Raw genomic sequence first — 21474 nt, 5'->3', positions numbered from 1 at the left:
TCTGGGCATGGAAATTCTATAACCTGTCTTTATGTACCCATCTTGACCAGGAAGGAAAATTTTAAGGTTCTCTAATGTAAATTCTCTTATTCTCAGAATAATCTGATTCATTAGGTAAAAGAAACAATGGATCAAAGGGGTTAAATATCATAACCTAGGTAAATTTGTGGTTACTGGCAGAGCCATACCCTAATTCTATAGAATATTCTTCCTGTTCTACTGCCAGGCCTCTCACTTCCTTTGAGCATCTTCTAGATTCCCATTTGTACAGTGAATACAGTGCGGACTTACACAAAGCGTGAACTCTGTTGCATCTGAAGGATTAGTTTAATCCCATATGATTATGATGGGGATAATATGAATTATGTTATTAGTCTCTCATATAAGCAAATTAATACATTCCCTAAGGAGTACATTAAAGTGTTTGAGAAATAACAATATAACAATCTGTTAGCATTTTAAATATAAGAAAAGTAATATATTATTGTCTCTTTTCCCAGAAAATACAAAAGACATCCTGATATTATATGAAGAGGATGCTGAGGAATGGGCTCTGTACTTGAGGAAAGTATTTTTACATATTGTGAAAAGAGAAGCAATCCTGTTGTACAGCTTGGAGAATTACTCTCTTCGGGATTTGGAATTGCTGAGTTTAAACTCTTACAAATGCAAACTTTTGATACTATCAGAGAGCCTGCTTAAAGACTTAACTCCAAAGAAATGTCAGTTCCTGGAAAAGGTACTTCACTCACCAGACAGTGTGGTTACCCTACTGTGTGGGGTGGCGAGTTCAGATGAGCTCTACAAGTTGTTAAATGTCCCTGGAGGCAGATGGGAGATCTCAACTGAGCAGGGGCCCGAAGACTACATCTCTGTAATCGAGAGCATCATATTTGAAGGTAGTGTTACCAAATCTTCCTTATGTATTTGTTTTTATTTTTGTCTATTTATTATACTTTAAAAAAAAATCTAAAGTTTTTTAAATAATGAATAACTGGATGTTAGGATAAAAAAGAAAAAATGAAAGTGAATTTATTTAAGAGTATATTGCACTTTCCTCAAAATGCATAGAGGTTGTTAGTTTTTAGCAATATTCCAATAAGGGCTTATGGATTGTTCTAAAATGGTTCATAAACATATTTCTTAGGGAAGCTTATATAAGATTATACTTGGCTGAACAAAAATGGTATGCTAAGCTGCTAGAAGCTAGTTTCCTACTTAACTTGCTGTAATGTTACCACGCAGTAGCAGTCCAATGTTTGAAGGTCTGATTTAGAACTACAGAGCTTTTGCTGTGTTGATGATTGGATGACATCTATTACTGGCATAAAATACTGTTATTTTTATTAACTTTAAAAACAAATTTTGTTTTAATCACATATCCATTGTGTTAAAGAGCAAAATGCAAGGGCTCCTTCATTAATTAATTACAGTTCCATGTAACAGTCAAAGCTCTGAGGCTTATAATGTTAAAGCTTCGCCCTCCCCTGTCTCTTCTGCTTCAGGCTTGGTGTGGAAGGGCTGCCATGGTCAGCCCCTTCGCTGCTTTTCTCAACCTGCACTTTCCCTTTAACTCCTAGTGTTCCAGCTGCGGGAAAGAGGTGGGGTTCTTATTTCCCAGTGGCTATATAATACATGAAGTGTTGGCTCTTTTTCTTGGAGTATGTTTCTGGGTTGTTGGGTGATCCCCTCATTCACTGAGGATGTCCCGCCTGCAGTTACATACTGAGTGTTTCCTCTCTTTTAAGCATCTAGTGTGGTGGTCCACCTTCTATAGATTCTAACTGTGGGTGTCCATGGCTCCCTCATGTGTCTCTTTTGAGCAAAGTCTCTCTGAGATATCTCCTGGCTGGTCCTTTCTCTCTCTCACCTGGTCCAGGTCCGTCTGTAAAACCATTCCTTTGTCTTTTGCCCTGACAAACTGCACAGGCAAGCCATTCCCAGCATAGCCACCACCATCCTGCCTCAGAGCAACAATGCAGTCACAGCCTCTTGCCTGTAATCATTTCCTAACATGGGCCTAACATGAGTCTCAGTGTTCTATACATCCAGAGAGCACATATCAACCCCCAGTGATCTGCTGGCAGCCCTTATCACTATGGGTGAGGATGGTGATATCCCTCAGGTTTCCCTATGGTGGATGGGGGACTCATAGCACATTAACAACTCCCCTTAAAAAATCCTCTTTCTATTTTCCAGCCTTCCAACATCTCCAAATTCAATGTTTTTAAAGCCTTGTTGAAGTAATCTATTGTTGCCTAAAAAGCTACCTTAATCCTACCAGACCTGAGGCCCTGAACCTAACTGTCCCCTATACCTGGGCTCCTGATCATTAAAGAGAAAAAACCAACATGATATAGATAAATGTTAGTTACATGCAAACAAGTGGTTAGAATAAGATGGAACTTGGGGACATTGTAGAAAATAGGTCTACCTTTCATCTACCTTTCATCTAGCGCCAATATTCCACCTTTGTGTGGAAATTACCGAAAAATCGGTACAGCGGCCTGGTAGGGTTAAAATATAGCAACTTAAGGCAATAAACAATGGTTCTATCACCGATTCTATGGGTGAGGAATCTGGGAGCGGCTCAGCTGGGAGGTTCTGGATCAGTGGTTGTAGTCAAGCTGTCAAGAGCTATAATGGTTCATAAGCCTCCACTGTCCACTAGGGGAGAATTAGCTTCCAAAAGGACCTTATACTGTTGGCAAGTTTGTTACTGAATTTTTAAACATCTCTTGGATAAGTCCTCTCTCCTAGATTCCTGAGGTCCTAGATTCCTGAGGGAGGGCCCTTGGCAGCAATGTTTCTGAAGTCTTGCATGTTCAAAAGTCTTTGTCTTCTATCTTGTACTTTAAGTACAGTTTGACTGAGGAGCATGTTACTCTTCTTTCTTAAAGCATTGTAGGACTTGGGGAGATCTTATTTGCCTTGTTAACTAAAGGATTCTTCATTTGTGTTTTAAATCTAATGACTTCACTGAAATGTTATCATAGCACTGACTGTTCTGGACTGGTTTGCCCAGAGACCTGGCTATTTTTGTATCAGTCCCACTCCCTCCCCAAGATGTAGATTCAAGTCTTCTTTTAGTTCAGGGACAATGTCTTGATTTATATCTTTAAACATGTGAACAATCTTATTATGATGATTCCTTTTATGTGTAGGCTGAATTTATTTTATTTATGACACATTCAAACAATTCATTTTGATTCTTTATTAATATTCATTACTTAGTTTGGAGTATCACAACAGTTTTTGCTGTCTTCTTATGTTTTCAGTACTTTCTTTTCCCCTGTATACTGTCCAATTTATCTCTCACTTTTATGGTGCTTTTACTATTTTCCATTATACTGTTTGGTTGAGCATTGAAAATTTACAATTCATCTCTTATTCTTGTCTTGCTAACTGCTCCTTAACATCTTGCATTCTGCAATATATAATTGCTTCAAAGAGGTGGTTGCTATTTATTACATTTTAAAAATTCACGGTGAAATGCTTGGTCACAATTTTCCATTTCTCTTATGGCAACATGCTCTTAGTTGTGTGTTTCTGATGTGCCGTTGGTTTTATTTTTTTCTCTTTCTCTTGTAGAATCTTTATATAGATCCTGTGGTTGCTCAGTTTTGTTTTGTTTTTGTGCCACTGAACAAAGTGAGTTTGTGTTTTTTTTGTCTAGCCAATGTAGGTAGGCGATGTGGGCTTTTGTTGTTTGTTCTGTTCCTTCCGTTTTTCTCCCCCACAATGAAAGCCTTTACTTCTCTTTTTCCACATATATAGATTGCTTTCTGCAAATATGTCTTTTCTGTGTAGTTCCTCATTTAACCCTACTTTCTCTGCTTTTTGGAACCAAACTGCTTTCACAGATGCTTCCACCTGAAACTGTTGCATTATGTCTACAATATAAAAATGTGTGGCCCCTACCCCTAGAGGGAGGTAGGTTTGTTAGCTCTTCTTGAAACTTGAAGTTTCTAGATTAAGTCTTCAAGATTTCTTTCCCCTGTTTCCTACTGCACATGCTTTAGCTCATCATCACTGGTTTTGGAGCCACTCCATTAATCTGGAGGTCTAGAATTTCACTATTTTCTATTTTCAGTAAAAAGGACATTTGCATAATTGTTTCTCATTCTTGATCTTTGGAATGATTTTCAGGAATAGAAAGGGGAAATGTTGACTATACAGTAAAATTTTGAAACTGGCAGTCCTCAAGTTTTTTCTTACCTCTGTTTTTTGTTTGTTTTCCTCAAGTGCATTAAGTTTTTTGTGTGTGTGTTTTGTTGTTGTTGTTGAAAAGGAAAAATGTTACAACTGGAAACTCTGAAAATGTTTCAATACACTGCACATAAAATACAAGTAATTGTATGCTAATTCCCCCCTACTCCCCCATCCCCAAGACAGAGGAGCACTGTAAATTGGTGGCAAAACTTTAAATGATTCTCCACACCTATCATTTCTATTTCCTTAAGTGGCCAATGAGTTATGGCCACTTAAGTTATGCTGTCACTATTACATAAAAATATTGACCAAAAAACCTGTTGTTGTAGTGCTTTATTTTATGATGAATATCTTTAGGTGGTTATGTCAGTGGAGTTCTTGTATATCTTCAAATTATTTTCCTATGGATATTTAAATTAAAATACCGTCATGCTTTATGAAAAACTAGGATTATTTTGAAGACATCATTAGCTCTCATCTTCCCACATTCAAATTTTAGACTCTATTTCTTAGAGTAACTTAGATGCACCTACCAATTGAAAAACACAACAATGTGCATAAGAAAACACATTCAAAAATGATAAAGTTGTCTTAACTATGAGCATGCAATCAGAATGTAGAACTTTAAGCAATTTACAAAGCATGCATGAAATAACTTTTACATATGGGTTGGGAACCTTGACAAAATCAGTGCTAATTGCTATAGTTGTGTTGAATACGTAAAGTCTAGTTTTTAAACAATGGGTGAAATAAAATGAAAGATAGTGGAATTCAGTTTTTACTGTCCTTTTGCTACTTCTCTATCCCATAGAGAAATTATATAAAAAAGAAAGGGAACTTATTACTTAGAAACATGACATGATAATGAGAATAGTCATGGAAATAACTAAATGTTCTAATATCTTAATATATAAAGAGGTAATATGCAAATTTGGCCGGGACGCCAAAACCGGACGACCAAACAGGAGGTGGTTGCATGTGCAGGTGATGCCCGGAGCGGAGATGGAGACAGAGTCGGGGAGCCTGCCCCAGCCGGTGCAGCAGCTCCGGTGCCCGGAGTAGACACAGGCAGGGGAGGCGGGGGGGGGGGGGGTATGGGGTGGAAATCAGGCATGGTCCCGGCCGCCTGTGGTGCCAGTCAGGCACGGGTCCCGGCTGCCTACGGCGGTGGCGGTGGTCCGGCCTGACTTCCGCAGCGGCCTGCGGGGTGACTCCATGCACCGGGCCTCTAGTATGTAATATAAATGATCTGATCTCAAACTTATATGAAAACAATGAACATTTCTGGAGTGTTACCATTGTGAATTCTGTTGTTTATAAATCATCCCCTTAAAAAAATGTTTACCAGCTTCTGTGAGCAGGGCACATCTGATGAGTCTCCTTCCTCCCTAGCTCTTAGTCTTCACTGTTATATCTTTTTTCTTTGGACCTTTGCAGGCACTCTGATTTGCTCTCAACAATTAAGTCATTTCTCTTTATTTTATAAGAATTATTTTATTTACATTTATATTTCATATTTATTATATATTTAAATATTTCATACTTATTGTAGTTTCTTTATTGTCAAATTATAGATGTAATGGTAGTGGGTAAGTTTCTAATTCTTTCATAAATAACCTTAACATTTTAATTTTGTTTTCATATTACAAAACCAAAGATTTAAAATTTTTAGCTTCAGTAAGCATAAAAGAAGAAGTCTAAAATGAAGAATAGCTATGTAACAGCAGAGTTACAAGAAAAACAAAACCAGAACAACAACAACCACACAACAGAAATAAACTGTGCAGAAGCCATTTGCTTTTCTTTCCTTCCATCTGAGCTGTAACCTGCTGGAAGAGCTCTGGTTCCCTGGTGAATGAGGCCTCATGGCTTTTCAAATGAAGTCCATCCTTTTCGCATGGTCTTTCAGCTCCTGCAAGGTACAGCCCCAGCAAAGGTGTTTCTGTCCTTAGTGTAGGTGTATGCTACACACGAGGATAATTGCATCCCCTCCCACTGAACAATCACAGTCAACCATTTCTACATTCATACCCCTGTTGTTTTCAGTGGAAACCCCAGCTCTCCTTCAAGGTCAGCTGAAAAGCTGCTTTATCAGTGAATTCATCTCAGAGCCTTTCTTCTTGAAAAATATTTTCTTCAATCTCTAATTCTATTACATTTTTATTATTGTTCGCTTATGACTCTCATTACATTCTTTATAATTATTTTTGACAGTTCCTTTTCTTCTCCCTATTATTTTCTGTTTTAAAATGTAATGCTGGTGACTTTTTTCTAAAACATTTCAGCACTCCCAACATTAAAAAAATAACAGAAGAGTACATATTGTGTGTGTTTTTTTAAAATATTTTTATTGATTTCAGAGAGGAAGGGAGTGGGAGAGATAGAAACATCAATGACGAGAGAGAATCATTGATTGGCTGACCCACAGTAGGAATCAAGCCCACAACCCTGCTCGTTCCCTGACCTGGAATTGAACATGACCTCCTGTTCAACCACTGAGCCACACAGGTCAGGCCAAATTGAGTTTTTAAGTGCAGGTTTATAAATGTTTTGGGTGCATTGGGTTTTTCACTTTTTTAATGATAAAAATTTCTGTATATTATTGCCAAAAATACACAACCTTAGGCAAAGCATGAGGGGTATCAAACAAACCTAAATTAGATTTCACAAAATAATATTATTTTTTTGTATTTTTCAAATATATTAAAGTCTAGAAGCTAAAAGAAAGGATGAGTTATTGTTCCAGATTAAATTAAGGTTTCACAAAAACTACATATAATATTTAACCCTGAATTATACACTAGACTAGGAAATATGGCTATAGTTAATATTTTTATAAACAGAAGTTCTTAATATAGTTATATATGTCAATATTTTTCTTTAATTTACTTCTTTATATCCTGTCTAGGAAATCTTTGCCTCTTTTAGGTCATACATACATCTTCTAAAATTTGAAACTTTTGACTTTTCTCATTAAATTATGACATCCATATGGAATTAATTCTGTGTGCAATGTGTGGTTAGATGCCAGATTATTTTTCCCATGTGAATGAGCTGTTCTTTGAATGTTTCAGTTGAATATATATAACAGTTTGGAACCATTCAGGTTTTCTATTTGAGTCATTTTTGTTGTGTGTTTTTTTTCTAAGAATTTGCTGATTTCAATTGTTTTCTAATCATTGACATAAAATTATTTATAACATTTCTTCATTTTTTGTAACTGCTCTATATGGAATTGTGTGCTCTTTTTATTTCTAAAAATCATTCATTTGTGTCTCTTTTATTAAATAGCAATTAATCTTCACAGAAGTTTATAAATTTCATTTTCCCTTTCAAAAGACAACCTTTTGAATTTATAAAAGTATTTTTTATCATAAAATTTTATTTATTTTGTATTATATTTAGTATTTATTTCCTTTTACTTTCTTTGAATTTTTAAAAAGTTTAGCTCTTGGAAATGTACCTTATTGTTTTTTCTTTTAAAAATAAATATTTAAGGCTATAATGGCAAAGTACTTCATCTATATCTAACAAATTTTTACAACTTTTTATCATTATTATTTAGTTCCACATATTTTCTAATTTTATTTTGATTCTTCCTTTAGAAACAATATAAATAAACAGAAGTATGAGCTTTAATTTTTCTTTTTGCAATTGATTTCTAAATTTTGTTGCATGGTCAGAGAATATTGTCTATATTATTCAGGCAGTTTGAAATTTAATGAGTTGTATTTGACTAATTTTGAAATATTCCATGTATACTGGGAAAGAACACATCTCCGTATTTGGTATGTGTTGTTATTTATGTCCATTGGATAAGCTTGTTACTTATATGGTGTATATCTTTACATTCTTTTATTTTGAACTATCTTTATGTATTTACTCTATCTTTATATTTATTAGGGGTATACAGCTGGATTTTTAAGATTCAGTCCTAAAATCTTAGTCTTTTAATGTGTAATTTAATTACACATTGATTATAATACTTGATGCATATAGATTCAATTTTGCCATCTTATTTATTGCTTCCTCTTTTGTTTCATTTTTTTTTTGTTTATTTTTTTCTTTAACTTTTCTTGCTTTCTTTTGGATTGAGTTCCACCCCACTCCATTTGTGTGCTACTTTATTCTTTCAGTGATATCCTAGAAATTTCAAGATGTATACTTAATGTAGCCATTAAATTAGCATTATTAACCATTTTTAATTATTAGTTATATTTAATTTTCTTTCTTATTAAAAATATATAAAAGCCTTTTGTAATGCTTTAACTTGAATGATCTCCTTTTCCAGTTTTATAGGATAATTATTCTATCTGACATTTTTCCATGTATTTGATTTTTAGACAATCAATATTTGTTTAGCTTAAGCCACTTATTTACACTATTCTTTATATGCCATTCTTGCTTTTATCCCAAATCTCTTCCTGAGATAATTTTTTTCCATAAAGCATATATTAAAAATTTATTTTAGTGAGGCTTTTTGGTAATAAACTAACTTAGTTTCTATTTTCATCATTACTGGAAATAGGCTCAGTGGATATAGCAGTTGGGTTATTTTCTCTCAGTCCTTGAAAGTATTATTCTACTCTCTTCTCATGTCTATGTTGCCATTAAAAAGTTGGTTATCTGACAACCATTCTTCTATAGTCAACTTATTTTTCTCATTAACAACTATTAACATCTCGTTGTACTTGGGTTTCTTCACTTTTATAATTATGTGTTTAGATATTTATGTTAAAGTTTATTCTGTACATAATTATTTTAGCTTCTTAGATCTGAAATTCCATGTATTTCCATAATCTGAAAAATTTTCAGGCATATCACTTTCTAATATCTTTTCTCTTCTCCATTTCTCCAACTATCTCTTGGAACTCTGAATAAACACATGTATGACTTTTTCATTCTCTCTGCATGTCTCTTAACCAACTTTTCACATTTGTTCTCTCTTTGTCCCTCTTGCTTCATTCTGCTTAATCTCTTCAGATTTATCTTTTGGGTAACAATGTAATGTGGAACTCTATCCACAAAAATCCTTTGAGGCCAGATTTTAATGTATTTTGCTGAAATACAGGTTTGTTTCTGCCAGGAACTTGAATATCCACCTTGCCTTGCAGTTTTTGGTAGCTTTTTAGGCACAATTTATCCAGGTCCTAATTTCATGTGAATACTCTTAGTCTGGGAAATCTCAAGAAGTACTCTCTATTTTTCTACTCCACCCAGAGCCAAGGCTGAGAAAAAAATTTGTTTTTGCAAGTTTAGGTGTCCCAATTTATAGGAAAAATTTTGGTCTGATCTCCCACTCTGCTCATGCCCCCCATGTGTCCTCTCCAATGAGTATGGAGCACCTTCAAACCCAGCATCTCTAAGAAGGGGCAGAAAAACTCAGAGCACATATGGATCCCAATGTGTTCCCTTAGTACTATGAATTCATACCTATTTATCTTTTGGTCGCTGAGAAATTTTCTTCTTTACTTTCAGTCGTTCATGAATGAAGAATTATTGTTATTGTTACATTACTAGTGGTCCAGTGCAAAAAATTCATGCATGGGGGGTGTCCCTCAGCCCAGCCTGCACCCTCTCGCAATCCGGGACCGCTGGCTCCTAACTGCTCACCTGCCTGCCTGCCTGATCACCCCTAACCACTCTGCCTGCAAGCCTGCTTGCCCCCAAGTGCCCCCCTCACTGGCCTTCTCACCCCCAACTGCCCCCCCCCTTGCTGGCCTGATTGCCCCCAACTGCCCCCCTGCCAGCCTGATCATCCCAAACTTCCCCCCCTGCCAGCCTGCTTGCCCCCAACTGCCCCCCACCAGCATGATAGTCCCCAACTGCATCCCTCTGCTGGCCTGATTGCCCCAACTATCCCCCCTGCTGGCCTGCTTGCCGCCTACTGCCCCCCCTGCCGGCTGCTTGCTCCCTGCTGCCCCCCCCCCCCCCCCCACTGGCCTGCTTGCCTCCAACTGCTCCCACTGCCAGTATGTTTGCTCCAAACTGCCCCTCCCACTGTCCTGATCATACCCAACTGCCCCCCACTGCTGGCCTGCTCACCCCCTAGTGCCCCCCCGCCAGCCTAATTGCCCCCAACTACTCCTCCCCCCCCCCCCCCGCTGGCCTGCTCACCCTCAACTGCCCTCCCCTCCTGGCCTGATTGCCCCTAACCACCTCTGCCTCAGCCCTGCCACTATGGCTTTGCCTGGGCAGCGGCCATGGAGCCGGCTGGGGCGACCAAGGAAGCCAAGACTCCCGCGCTCACTCTCTGCTGGCTTGGCTCCATGGCTCCAGCCAGCGCCATCATCTTTGTTGTATCAATTTGCATATTCCCTCCTTATTAGCTGTGGGCACCACCATCTTTATCTTGAACTGATGGTTAATTTGCATATTACTCTTTTATTAGATAGGATTATTTGCAGTATTTTAGCTTTGATATAAAGGAATTAATGCTTTGGACTCTCTAATCTGCTATATTTTCATAAACAGATTACTAGAAACACTTTTTTATTGAAAAATAAATTGTTATCAGTTATGAGTATAACAATGACCCTGAGAAATTAAAAATTTCAAGTAATTTAGATCTCTTTTAAGAACCAAGCAACTAAACCTGTCTTTTCTATTTATTATACCTTCATGTTATATTTTCAGTATCACAATTTACCCCAGAAGTAAAACACCCCATAAATCTTCAGTGGTTTGATAATGTAAAATTTGCCGACATTTCAATTTAAGAGAATAAAAGTGATTCTAAAATGCTGCAATTAAATACTCTTTTTTAAAATTCCTGTGAGACAGTGAAATGTGGGGTCCAAGTTGCAGACTCCTTCTGGTGGGTTCTTGTCCGACAATGATGAAGAATAAATTCGTGGACTAACAAACTTCTTTAATAAAAATGTGGAAGTTCATTAGAAGCATATACAAACTTCATCTGGGCAGCGGTGTTCTGAAAGGGGTTCCCCTGGGGAGGGGCCCCCCAAATGGGAAAAACCTGCTCTCTCTCTCTCTAATGGGAAAACTCTAAGTCTAAAGTCTAAATCTGTAAAACCTGGAATCGGCTGAGTCTCTTTGTCTCGGGTTTCTGAGGGCTGTAGCTCTTAGTCTGAACATGACCTTTGCTAATTGGACCTTTTCTAAATTTGGGACCCCCGCTTTCCTCATTGGTCACTCTGCTTCATAGTATTAGTTTCAAAGCTCAAAGCCCAGGTGTTGCCCCCCCCCCCTTTTTTTCTTTCCCCCTTATCTTGCTTGTTGGAGTTGCTTTTGATCTTCCAGATGCTCAGGCCAGAGATACTCTGTCCTTGGTTTATGTCTGTTTTAATTGCTCAGGGCAGAAATGTTTCCATCAGCCTTGTCTCTCCCCCCACCCCCTCCCCCCGCCACCCCCTTCCTGTGGCATTTCTCTATTCTCTGTACAAGATAAGCATTTTGGCATTTTCAAGTCCCCATCTATGCATTCCTTTCCCATGGACCCTTTTTATCTCTAAGACCCCCTAAACCTGCCTATTTTGTCTCTAAAATTCCTTTCAACAGGAAGTTATACTTAAATTTATGTGAGAAAGGGATTCCTTAGAAACAGCTGATATTTAATCATTTAAAAATCATTTGCAACAGCATGGATGGAACTGGAGAGCATTATGCTAAGTGAAATAAGCCAGTCAGAGAAAGATAAATACCACATGATCTCACTCATTTATGGAATATAATAAACAACATAAACTGATGAACAAAAACAGGTCCAGAGACAGAGAAGCAGTCAGTGATCAGACTGTCAAACCTCAGAGGGAAGGTAGGGGAGGGTGAGGGTAAGGGGGAGAGATCAACCAAAGGACTTGTATGCATGCATATAAGCCCAACCAATGGACAAAACAACAGGGGGGTAACAGCATGAGTGAGGGGGGCTTGGGGATTAGTGGGGGGATGAGCACACATATGTAATACCTTAATCAATAAAGAAATTAAAGATTGAAAAAAAATAAACCATCCAGGGTTGTTTAAATGAAATGAAAACAAAACAAGTTCTTCTAATAAATAAGAACTGTGTTCTATTTTTCCCATCATCTGTCACTTATCAAACACAATAAATAGGCCTATTTCATTGTAGACATGATGTGGTTTAATTAATAATCATGTTTTGTTGGCACACATAACACTGCATTAGGTATTTGAATTCAGAGTCATGTCAAAGGAAGGACTAATTTTCTCATGGTAGACTTTACAGTTTAAGAAAATTTAATGATGTATGTTTATAACAACAGATTAGAAATAAGTGTAGTAGTGCACATTAATGAAATTGCAACATTTGTGTTATGATTCCTCTTTAAATATTCTTTGGGGGAGATTATTATAGGTGAAACTGTGGTTTTATGTATCTCAGTGATAAACCCCCTTGGAAAGGATGTTTGGAAACTATGCTTTTTTTTTGTTCTGACCTTTGCTTGGATGTGTTTGAAGAAAATGTGGTATAAAATCTGCTCTGAAAAGTTGTTTACTTTTAGCTTTACTGAATATTCTTTCTTCTAATGCCCTTGCCTCTAATTTATAGTGAGTTATGAAGGGGTTGGGGCAGGAGAGGCCACACTATGATGATAGTATAACTAAAAAAGGAATGTGGCAGATAAATTCAAAACTCTTAGATTGTAAGTGGATGACATAAATAACAGCAATGAAATTCATTACCACTGTCCATTACAAGTTTCTTTAAATTTTCAGTCAATTTCAATGAGCAGAAAGTGCAGATCTTACATAGGGTGATTGCTTTCAATCATTTAAACATTGTGTTCAGGTAATTTATAGTCAATCCTATCTATATATCTGAAAGCCTAAGTGACCGGCTAACCGGCTGACTGGCCGGCCCACCAACCAACTGGCCAGAACATATGACAAACACTGGCAATTTAAAAATAAATGTTGACTTGCATACGCGTGATACATATAAAGCTCTCGTGGGCACCAATCTCAAGTATACAGGGAGATATTAGAGTAAGTTTAATCAATTTATTAGTCATTATTTTTATCAATGTTGTTTTTATATCATGTTTTGTTGTTTTTATTTCATGTTTTTTTGTTGTTATATCATGTTGTTATTGTTTATTTATTAATTAATTTATCTATTATTTTCATATACATTTTACTAATTTTTTTTCATCTTTGACACTTCTATTATAGAGAAAGGGTGAATAGAGATATTAAAATATTTCTTCTAATTAATTTCCTTTCAATGTGCATGAATCCATGCAGCAGGCCACTAGTTGTTGCATAATTGTCTACCAGATTAGAAAAGAAACCTTTGAGTCACTATTGTCTAGTCACATATTTATGGTAATGACTGATGCTCATAAATAGAGTGTGGAAAAAATGACTCTAGGAAGTTTCAGTGACTTGTTTTTATTTATTTAAGCTATTTCATTTTGGGGGTATGACAAACTGAACAACTATTTTGAAACCAGGGCAAATCTATTTTAGTGAGAAAAAACTTCCTGGAGGTTTGAATGACTGTAATTTACTTACAGGTGGTTTTGTATAAGAGCCTGGAGAACTATCTTAGAGGCAATCTGAAGAGTTTTTCTTATTTCGATGGAGCTGGAATTTTAACAGCAAGGGGCTGATTTCAAAGCCCTTTCAAATATGAATAAGGTATAACCAGGCAAGTTATTTTATTTCTTCCATTGCCATTTATCCCCTCTATGCCCATTTCAACCACCACCCCGCCCCCACAGTCACCACACTGTTGTCCGTGTCCATAAATCCTCTTTATTTTGGTGTTCAATTCTTCCACCCACCCCTCCTACACCTCCAACACCAGAGCTGTTTGCCTTATCTATGAATCTGTCTCTATTTAAGATGGTAGTTCAGTTTGTTCATTAAGTTCCATATGAAATCATATGATACAGGATTTATATAAGGATTACTCGGATAGTGTGGTATAGAGATAATGGCTAGAAGACTAGGTAAGGGGAGAAATGATGAGGGCCTGAATTAAGGAATTAACCCAGAGATGTATGCCCACTAGAGGACAATTTAGAAACACACTTGAAGGGCAAAACAGATTGAATGTACAGAGGTTGATCAACTGAAGGAAGGTGAGGATATCTCTCATGTGTCTATCCTTTGCATTTTTATTTTGACTGTTCCAAATGTGGTGTAAAACATTTTCTCTAAGGTGAAGACTTTCAAATCTATAATTCTAGGCAAGCAATTCTTAAACATTTTGTTCTCAGGACAACTGTATATTCTTAAAATTTTTTGGAGGGCTTTTGTTTATGTTAGTTAAATCTATTGATTTTTCTCTAATACATCAAAAATTAAAATGCAGAATTGTTAAGAAACATTTATTAATTCACTTAAAAATAAGAAATCTCTTGCATGTTAACAAAACAAACATATACCCTACCTCTCTATAAAAAAAAAAAAAGCAATAAAATATATTAAAAAGAAAAAAAAAAGCCCTGACTGGTTTGGCTCAGTGGATAGAGCATCGGCCTGCTGACTGAAAGGCCCCAGGTTCGATTCTGGTCAAGGGCATGTACCTTGGTTGTGGGCACATCCCCAGTAGGGGGTGTGCAGGAGGCAGCTGATTGATGTTTCTCTTATCGATGTTTTTAACTCTCTATCTCCCTTCCTCTCTGTAAAAAATAAATAAATAAAATATATTTAAAAACAAAACAAACAAACAAACATATATCTATGCAAAAGCGTTAGAGGCACCTCTCACAGACACCAGAGAGGTGTCATGGACAGCCCCCTGAGTTGGAGGGAGAGGGCTGTCCACAACATTGATTCTTGATTTTGCATATAAATGAATTTAAGTGAGGAAACCCCAGGTGATTGTGTTGTGATGAAGCCCATTTTATTAAACCAGTTGAAGCATGCACTTTTATTAAAGAAGCAAGGCCAGTAAATCTATGCATCTGGCTTATGAGGCACAGATGGGCTCTCGGCTAACCTGAAGAGTGAATTGGGTGGGGGTTGGCAGCATTATATACTCTCCTGTCTATAGGTTTCAGAATTTCTCTGCTGAATATTTTGGTGCCAATGAATCTGCAAGGTCCTTTTTACTTTGCTGTGGCCTTCCCAGAATTCATGAGAAGCACTTGGCAATTTTATCTTGTCAAACCTTGAAACTACTGGATGTTGGGTTCAGGACAGGGGTGGGGAAATTCAGCCCACTGGTGGATTATATAAGACCCGCAAAATCATTTGGTCTGGCCCTGCCAAGGCAAGCATTAAGGGTGAGTTAATTAAATGTTTAAGCAAATAGAGCAGGCTCATTTTTAAGTTGATAATTTTGAATGCACCGTGAATGATGTTATAAATATCCAAATCTTCCTTAGCAGGGAAAGAAGGTTTCTCCTCCCTGATTTAGGGAATAAAACTGCCCTTTGTCCCTTCCCATTTCTCCCTTCTTTTCCTGCATTCTTTCCTTAGGGGGATTTTTAAACATTTGCTCTCTAGTGTCCTTGGTCTGGGGGAGATAATGGCTTGTTATTTAGAAGCCAGCTGCAAATTGCCCACACTGCTTGGTCTTGTTTTAACTTTCCTGTCTCTGTTTCCCTATTCCTCTTGCCCTGGAATTTTCCTATCTTTTCACTGTCCTGTAACAAAAGGGCTATATTTACTTTTTAAAAAAATATAGTTTTATTGATTTCACAAAGGAAAGGAGAGGGAGAGAGAGCTAAAAACATCAATGATGAGAAAGAATCATTGATTAGCTGCCTCCTACACACCCCCTACTGGGGACTGAGCCCACAACCTAGGCCAGTGATGGTGAACTTATGACACGCTGTCAGAGGTGACACACGAACTCATTTCTCATTTTTTTGGTTGATTTTTTTTTTTGCTAAATGGCATTTACATATCTACACTAATAAAATAGAAAAATGGTAATTGGCGTACGACGCTACCCTTTTCATTGGCTAATCAGGGCTATATGCAAATTAACTGCCAACTAAGATTGGCAGTTAACTGCCAACAAGATGGCGGCTAATTTGCATTTGTAGGCACAATGCAGGGAGGCGAAAGGGAAAGCAGGAAGAAGCCCCCTGCCACTGACAGTGATCTGAAACCCAGGGGGGAGCTAAGAGCTGGGGGGCAGGGCAAAGGCGGCCCTGGGGCCGCCTTTGCCCTGCCCCCCAGCCATGATCGGAGAATCAGGCGCCTTTGCCGCCCTGGCCAGTGATAGCAGGAAGTAGGGGTGGAGCCAGCGATGGGAGCTGGGCACGGTCGAAGCTGGCAGTCCCAGGAGCTAGGGGTCCCTTGCCTGGGCCTAAAGCGAAGCCCACGATTGCGGGGCCGCTGCCACTGCAGGTCCCCGCTGCCCGGGCCGGATGCCTAGGCCAGAGGCGTTAGGCTTGGGCAGGGGCAGAGCCTGCAACCGCGGGGAGCTGGGGGTCCCCTGCCCAGGCCTGACACCTCTGCCGGAGGCCTCAGGCCTGGTCAAGGGGCTGATCCGGTGATTGGTGATCGGAGGGTGATGAGGGTCAACTCCTCTGGCCGAGGCATCAGGCCTGGGCAAGGGGCCAATCCTGCGATTGGAGGGTGATGGGGGTCAATGCCTGAGGGCTCCCAGTATGTGAGAGGGGCAGGCTGGGCTGAGGGACACTCCTCCTCCACACACACACACACCCAGTGCACGAATTTCGTGCACCGGGCCCCTAGTATAAAATAAATATCAAAAATATGTCTTTGTTTTACTATGGTTGCAAATATCAAAAAATTTCTATATGTGACACGGCACCAGAGTTAAGTTAGGGTTTTTCAAAGTGCTGACACGCCGAGCTCAAAAGGTTTGCCATCACTGACCTAGGCATCTACCCTTGACCGGAATCAAACCTAGAACCTGCAGGCTGACGTTCTATCCATTGAGGTGAACTGGCTAGGGCAAAAGGGCTATATTTTCAAAATAAAAATCAATTAGTGAGAAAAGTGCCATTGCTTTATCTTTTTGCAAAACTTTTAATGTCTAGTTTAGTAAAAGTCAGTTTAGTTCTCTTACTGGCATCAGCAACATGTGATATTCCAATAAAATCCTGGCTCACCCGATATGTAGTTAGAAAGAGAGGCACATTCTTTTTTAGCACTACACTAAAATTCAACAAATGATAGGCCTTTTATTAGCATCAACTCAAAGAATTACACAGGTGCTTTTCCTTGAGATAACTATTGAACTTCATTTTGTAGCAGAGGGCAATATGCATTTTGCTACATAGAATATTAATAAGACATGTACTGGATTTTCCCTTCTTGCCAAAATGGTATAATTAGGAAACAGTACAGCTAAACAAAATGGACTATGTACTAGTATGTGAAATACCCATTTGCAGATGCTGGATATCAGGCAGTTCAGTTTTCTCTGCGGGGAAATAGTTAAGTAAGTCCTCTAACTGCCCCAGCTTCCTATCTGGAGAAAGTTTCAATGCCATAATACAGGAAGGGGTAACCCAAGTGGAGTGAACAGTTTTTGAGAGTTCGGAATATGAAGGTGGGAACAAGGGAGGCCAAAGCAACTGGAGTTCTCAAGGCAGCTTACTGGAGAGGAGGAAGTTGACCTGAGAGGGAGCCAGGAGCAGAGGGACACTCTCAGGAACTCACTTGGGACTGAGAATAACTTGTGTTCCCACCAAGAACAGAAGAAAGCCTTATAATCCAAGAAAAATTAGGTAGGATACTCAAGTATTGCCTAGGTATTAGGAACACAATGTGCTCTAGATTAAAGCCTGTTCCAGCCATGCCTAACGAAATTTAAAAGCAAGACATAAACATATTGAACTATTTTCAAGAACAGTAACTGCATCCCAGAACAAGGCTCAAGAATAGCTATAGGAATATAGCACCCAAGAAGGTAAAGCCCTTAATGTCAAACAGCAAATCAAAAATTATCAAGCATGCAAAAGGCAGGAAAATTTTACGCACAATCAATAGAAAATTAATCCTCTATAATAAAAATGTAATATGCAAATTGACCGAACAGCATAACAACCAGTCTCTATGATGAGCACTGACCACCAGGGGGCAGATGCTCAACACTGGAGCTGCCCCTCGGTGGTCAGTGCGCTTCCACAGGGGGAGCGCCGCTCAGCCAGAAGCCGGGCTCATGGCTAGCATGCACAGCAGCAGTGGCGTGAGCCTCTCCCGCCTCCACAATAGGTGGGTGGTAAGGAGTAAGGGGTCCGGAACTGTGAGAGCCCCAGACTGCAAGAGGGATGTCTGACTGCTGGCTTAGGCCCGATTCTCAGCAGACATCCTCTGAGGGGTCCTGGACTGTGAGAGGGCGCAGGCTGGGCTGGACCCCCGCATCCCCAAGTGCACGAATCTTGTGCACTGGGCCTCTAGTCTTAAATAACTTGTATTCAGAATACAGAGAGAAGTCACCACTTGATAATAAGAAAAAAATCAAAGCAATAAAAAAGAATACTAGGCAAAATATTTCACTAGATACATGACCAAAAAAGATATCCAAGTAAAGAGATGGAAAGATACTCAATGCCATTAGTCCTTGTAGCAATTTTCCAAAAGTTTTATAGCTTTATACATTCCCACCAGCAGTATTGAGAGTTCTAGTTGCTCAACACTCTCACCAACACTTGGTCAGTCTTTTTAATGTCAGCCATTCTAATGGCTGTGTAGCGGTATCTCATTGTGGATTTTTATCATATACTAAAGGCCCAGTTCACGGGGGGAGGAGGAGGGCCTCAGCCCGGCCTGAGCCCTCTCAAAATCCAGTACATCCCTCTTGCAATCCAGGACTGCTGGCCCCTAAACACTCGCCTGCCTGCCTGATGCCTCTAACCACTAGCCTGCCTGCCTAATCGCCCCTAACCACCTCTGCCTGCCTGATTGCCCCTAACCACCTCTGCCTGCCTGATCATCCCTAAGCACTCTACCTGCCTGCCTGATCACCCCTAACAGCTTGCCGGGGGGGTAGCAGCTGGGGTGAAGGACCATGGTCATTCTGGTCTTTGGTTGTTTTGATTGTTCTGCCATTTTGGTTGCTGGGTTTTTATTATATAGGATAAAATTAACATTTAACCACAGTGTATGGTGGTTAATATTAAAGTTTGGTGTCACCGACTTTATTATCAATGCTTAGGTGACAGTTGTTTTACTCTCCCTTTCTTGTGCACTATCATAGGCAAATTACATCTTAGTGTTATGAAAATTGTTATGACCTCATGGACCCCTTTAGTCACTGTTCTAGCCCACACTTTTCCTCTACATTTCACATTATTTAGTTCCCCCTTCAGATTTACTAAAATTATTATTTTTATGCCCTCTCTCTGTTTCAAAATGTAGCTCCATGTGTTCACCATGTTAGTTAAAGGCATCACTCACTCTCATCACCCCGGTGCTGTCACAGAGACCTCTTTCCCACATTCAATTAGTTTCTCTGCCTTAGAAGTGTGTCTATTCCCCATCATCCTGGATCATCATCTTTTCTTTTACAGTTCACTGCTGGTGGCCTTTCTCTTTCTTCTCTATCTTTCTGAAACACACACTAAATTATGGGCTCTACCTCACCTACAGAGTAAATTCAAAGTGCCTTAGAGCATCTGACAGGCTGTTCATAATCAAATATTATGTAAAATATTTTAGAAAATTAGAAATATGATTTAAAACCCCTACATTGCTTGTTCACTAATTCAGACAATAATGAATCAATTCTAATAGTAAATGCATAATGATAACTTGATATATATTAGGACAAAGGCCATAACTGTTTTTGTACTTTTAGAATGTATTAAGGTTTGAAAAATTATTAGCTGCCAACTTTTAGATTCAAGGATTGAATATCTTCTTTTTCTTTTCTTTCTCTAAGAAATGAATAGTTCATTATAACTTCAGAATTCCAATTAAAATGATGGATTGTTTGAAAAGTATATTACTCAAAAAGTCTGAATTATAAATGTGAGTTCAGGTGTGTGATGCCTTTTGCACAAGGGTTTTATTTTGTCCCAGAAAACTCTACTTGCATGATTTAATAACATAGTTCCAATATTCTGAGACTGAGGTTTCAAGCTGTTTTCCTCAATTGATGATACAAATTCAGCTCCTCTTTGAAAAGTTTATCTTTTTTCTTTTAATCAGTTTATGTTTTTGAATTCTATTTTTCATTATTTTATTTTATTTTGTATTTTTTCTTAATGGCATTTTTGGGTCATTATTATCTATATTAAGGAATTATATATACACATGTATATATATATATACATAGATTATCTATATCTATATTTATATCTATATATCTATATATCTATATCTGTATCTATATCTATATCTATATCTATATCTATATCTATCTATATCTATCATCTATCTATTAGCGTATTAGTCCTAGACACCAGAGTATAGTTACAAGTTATTTAATGCTAATAAAATAAAAGCATTTGGTCAGGATATTTTTAGTTGTGCTGCTAATAGCATTTTGAGCACTACTCTAGGTAACTTTCACTATATTCATATTATGAATGTAGTGCTCTCTATTTCAGATTTCTACTACTTCCCTTTTTGATTAAAACTAAGGAGCACTCTTTCATTTACTCAGGATCATTGTTATTAACAACAGAATAGCTAGCTTGTGTCATTCCTTGCTACTCCAAAAATCCTACTCCCTTTGGGGATTTTTTTCTTCATTTTTATTAAAGCTGCTCTTCCTCTTCATGTTTCATTTCCACATGGGAAATGATCATCTGCTGGATTTTTCAAAAAATCCTTATTGCTGATATCATTACAGATGTCCCTCTTCCCCCCACCCCCACTGCCTCCTTTCACCTGGTTCCTGCCCTGCCACAAGCTTTCGCCACCCCATCGTCAGTGTCCATAGGTGATGCATATATGCATACAAGATTTTGTTCAATCTTCTCCCACCAGCCTCACCCCAGTTTGTCATAAATGTTTCCTTCCACGTCCTGCGTGGTTCAGGGTTCAATATCTGGAAGAGGAGCCGCACACAAATGAAATAGAAAAGACAAGAGATAATTTGGAAATATTGGGGGACCAGGCGGGTAAGTCCAACTCAAGAGGAAGGACTTCCACCCATGCTCAGTCCGCACAGACCTTTTATAGTCTGAGGTAAACAATGCAGTGGTTACCATAGTTACAGTTCTTGTGAGTTTCACCTGTTTTGATCATGTTTACACTCCCTGCACTTCCCTCAGCCCATTAGCTTCCCAGGTAAGATCTTGGGAGTGTTATAAGGTCAAAGCCTAATTATGCTAAGAGGACTGAGCCCTCTAAGCTGGGACTTGTTTGTGACTTTGCCAGCAGGTCAGTCCGAGGCTC

At 38.5% G+C, this 21474-nt stretch overlaps 1 protein-coding gene across 1 annotated transcript in view; it reads left to right on the top strand.

The window, feature by feature from the left end:
* BANK1 (B cell scaffold protein with ankyrin repeats 1) overlaps nucleotides 1–21474 on the top strand; it is a 326025-nt gene that overhangs the window by 38994 nt on the left and 265557 nt on the right. Inside the window, exon 2 of the mRNA XM_081113839.1 lies at nucleotides 501–899. Coding sequence (XP_080969965.1) covers nucleotides 501–899 — 399 coding nt within the window. The remainder of the gene's footprint in view (nucleotides 1–500; nucleotides 900–21474) is intronic.

Source organism: Myotis nattereri (genome assembly GCF_964212035.1).
Source record: "Myotis nattereri genome assembly, chromosome: 1".
NCBI classification, from domain to species: Eukaryota; Metazoa; Chordata; class Mammalia; order Chiroptera; family Vespertilionidae; genus Myotis; species Myotis nattereri.
The sequence above is the reverse complement of the archived record's forward strand: the minus strand, read 5'-3'. Positions and strand labels throughout refer to the sequence as shown.